Below are 3,379 nucleotides of genomic sequence, written 5' to 3' on the forward strand. Positions count from 1 at the left end.
ACTTTTTGCAAAACGAATCGATATATGAGAAGGAGTTATTGGATGACCTGCTAAAATGCGAGAAGGAAAAAATTTAAATAGAAAAACAAAAACTCCATGAAATTAAAAAGCTACGCGAAGCTTTTCTATCACTTAATAAGTAAATACATAACATTTGTACCTTAAACCGATCTCAATTTTTTAGTGTTTATATACACATAATATAACCAAATAAAATAACTGTGTTCATTTAATGAATTAAAATAATTTAATACATAAATGTTATTGAATGAAAATGATTTATTTAATAAAAATGATTTGTTTAATAAAAATTGTTTATTTAATAAAAATTCTTTATTTAATAAAAATAATTTATTTAGCTAAGCTGACAACAAACTAGTCAGTCTTTCTCTTTTCGCTCTTGCTTCGCTTCGTTGGTTTCCCATCAGCCAGAAACGTGTTGATCTCTGTGGAAGGCATGTTTTCAATAATCACCCCGTCAGGAGTTCCTTCGTGTTCCAATATATAGTAGTTATGAAGTACGAAACAAGACATAATAATATTCTTTGCCAATTTAATATCGTGAACTTCTAAAAAGTTTGATATTCTGAACTTCTTTTTTAGCACACCAAATGCTTATTCCACACAGACTCTGGTCTAACTTAAAATTTTATTGTATGTTGATTGGGCTTCAGATAGGAACCCATTGTCCTTGTAAGGCACATTAAATACGTTTCTAAAGGATACGCTACATCACCAAGCAAATAACATTCTGGAGGAAATGAAATGAGACCATTTACAATTGCTCGCTTCAATGGGCTAGCTGACCACACTGTTGCGTCGTGACACCGACCGGGATAGCCTATAAATACGTCGAGAAATCGCATATTGTTATCAGCAACAGCCTGAAATAATTATATGCGTTATTTGAGAAGTATTAATTTCAGATTTAAATTTTTACTTGTACTATAACAGAATGTGTTCCCTTCCGATTGCAGTAACTAATGCCATCCTTGGTCGGCTGCAAAATTTTTATATGAGTTCCGTCAATACATCCCAAAACATAAGGGAATGGATGTGAACAGTAAGACTCAAAAGCTTCCATAACCCTCTTTTGGGTCAGCTCAGTCGTTGTAAATGCAATAATCTGCTTCTGCGTAGATATAATTTATATGCATTGAATAAAGCCTCTGTAACCAGCTCCCATTCCAATATTGAAACGATCACTAACTTCCCGAAAAATTCAAAATTTCTTCTATTAAAATATTTTGTTTTGCCATTTTTGCGCATTAGAGATGTGCCTAAACGCAACAGTGTTTGCAAAGTTTATATATACAAAGTTTAGCCCAAGCAATGTTGCAAAGTATCAAGTGTGCATACATACGGCATAAAAATATTGTATCCAGACGTTTAGGAAGTCAGCCATACTTGTTGGTAGCTTATATTATAATTCCGAAGAAAGCCTTTAGTCCTTCATTATCTTCGCATTTACATGCTTTTTCGGTATACATATTATTGTACTTGATAGTAGCAAGTCTCCTCAAAATTATTATTTTTTATTTCCTTATTTTTATTTAATTATTTTAATATTTAGTTGGTTTTATAATCTTATAACTATTATTTTCTTAATTTTACTACTAGTTTTCCTGTTAATAATTGTATTTCATTATTTTATTTTATCAACTTATATATTTTTATTTTTGACACTTCTTATGTATATACAGTGCCACATATACGTATAAACGCACTCTTAGTTTTAATTTTGCTAACTTCTCTCTTTTTTTTGCATTGCACTAATTACAACAAATTCTCTCTCATATTATTTGTTAAACTAACGGAAATTCGTATTGAGTGCAAACCCTCACTTTTGTTGTTGTTGTTATATTTAAACCGTTAATTTTAAATCAAATAGCAAAAACAGGCACATATTCGTTTAAACGCATCTGATTAGAGTAGCCGACAACGTGTTTGTGATTAAAAATAAAAAAGTTTTTTCAATTAAATTGAAGATTGGTAAGTTTTCGTTTATTAAAGTGCAAAAAAGTTGTTATAATATTTTTTTTTTTAAGGTTTTATTAAAATGCCAAAAGGCAGTTACTTAAACGACAGTGAAAAGGTCCAAATCAACCTGTACCACAAAGATTGGGCGAAGAATCGGAAGATCAGAGGCAGTTGTGCGCTCCTTTTTAAAAAAAAGTTGAGAATTATGGCGTAAAAAACCCCACGAAAGGCAATAAAAAACTAAATTCACGCCAAATAAACCAAATGAAAACGGAAGCCACAAAACATTTTTTGAACTCCACTCAAATAAAGGAGAAGTTGGATTTACCGGTGACAACAAGGCACATTGCACACATTTTACGCATGTCACCTAACGTAAAATGGAAAAACCCGGTGTGCAAGCGTGTATCAAGGCCGCTCCACAAACAAGCTCGGTTAGACTTCGCCAAAGAGAACATGCAGAGGTCAATAGAGTGGGACAATGTTGTCTTTTCCGATGAAAAAAAGTTCAACCTGTATGGTCCAGACTCGTACAGTTCTTACTGGCATGACTTGCGTAACAATGACGTCCGCATGTCAAAGAGAAACTTTGGTGGTGGGTGCAGCGTTATGGTGTGGGCTGCTTTCTCATCGAAAGGAAAAGCAAAAATTTGCTTTCGAAGCCGCCCAAAATGAACTCAAAAATATACACAGAATTGTTGGACGATGACTCTCATTTCATTTTTGGAAGATAAAATGGATGAAGATAGCATTTTTCAACAAGATAACGCTGCCATCCACGTCTCTCAAGAGTCTCTGAAAAGGTTTGAAGAGCACAACATCTCTCTTATGAAATGGCCTGCATGCAGTCCCGATTTGAATCCAGTGGAGAATCTTTGGGGGCACATGTCGCGAAAAATCTACGCGCTAAAAGCTCAAGCACACCTCTTTAAAACAACACTTGAGCTCAAATTGGCTATTAAGGAGGCTTGGAAGATTTGGACCGGACGCTGCTGCAAAATTTAGTGGACTCGATGCCACACCGTATTTTTGAAGTTATAAATAAAAATGGAGGACCAATAAATTATTAAGAATTAAATAAATGTAGCCTTATTAAAAATTAAGTTAATGCGTTTAAACGAATATGTGTCTGTTTTTGCTATTTGATTTAAAATGCAACGATTTAAATGTAACAACAACAACAAAAGTGAGGGTTTGCACTCAATACGAATTTCCGTTAGTTTAACAAACAATATCAGAGAGAATTTGTTGTAATAAGTGCAATGCAAAGAAAGAGAGAAGTTAGCAAAATTAAAACTAAGAGTGCGCTTACACGTATATGTGGCACTGTATGTATGTAGTGCACATGCCAAAGCGAACATTTGTAATTCGTAATATTCGTCATTCTCTTATTGTCATA

The 3,379-nt window shown here is 33.5% G+C and overlaps 1 protein-coding gene across 1 annotated transcript; it reads right to left on the minus strand.

Annotated features, from left to right (window-relative positions):
• Nucleotides 1-606: 606 nt before the first annotated feature.
• Nucleotides 607-1,244, minus strand: LOC120779702 (putative nuclease HARBI1). Its single transcript, XM_040112067.1, has 2 exons — nt 941-1,244; nt 607-884 (listed from the first exon to the last, which is right to left on the minus strand). Exons 1-2 carry the CDS (start codon nt 1,082-1,084, stop codon nt 642-644), a joined length of 387 nt encoding a protein of 128 aa, XP_039968001.1. The 5' UTR covers nt 1,085-1,244; the 3' UTR covers nt 607-641.
• Nucleotides 1,245-3,379: the final 2,135 nt, after the last annotated feature.

Source organism: Bactrocera tryoni, unplaced genomic scaffold (assembly GCF_016617805.1).
Source record: "Bactrocera tryoni isolate S06 unplaced genomic scaffold, CSIRO_BtryS06_freeze2 scaffold_11, whole genome shotgun sequence".
NCBI classification, from domain to species: domain Eukaryota; kingdom Metazoa; phylum Arthropoda; class Insecta; order Diptera; family Tephritidae; genus Bactrocera; species Bactrocera tryoni.

What these genes read in the sequence shown, in the direction of transcription:
- LOC120779702 (XM_040112067.1), bottom strand. Translation starts at nt 1,084, where the DNA reads ATGGAAGCTTTTGAGTCTTACTGTTCACATCCATTCCCTTATGTTTTG. An exon ending in CACATTCTGTTATAGTACAA is followed by an intron (nt 885 to 940) that starts GTAAAAATTTAA and finishes TAATTATTTCAG; the next exon opens with GCTGTTGCTGATAACAATAT.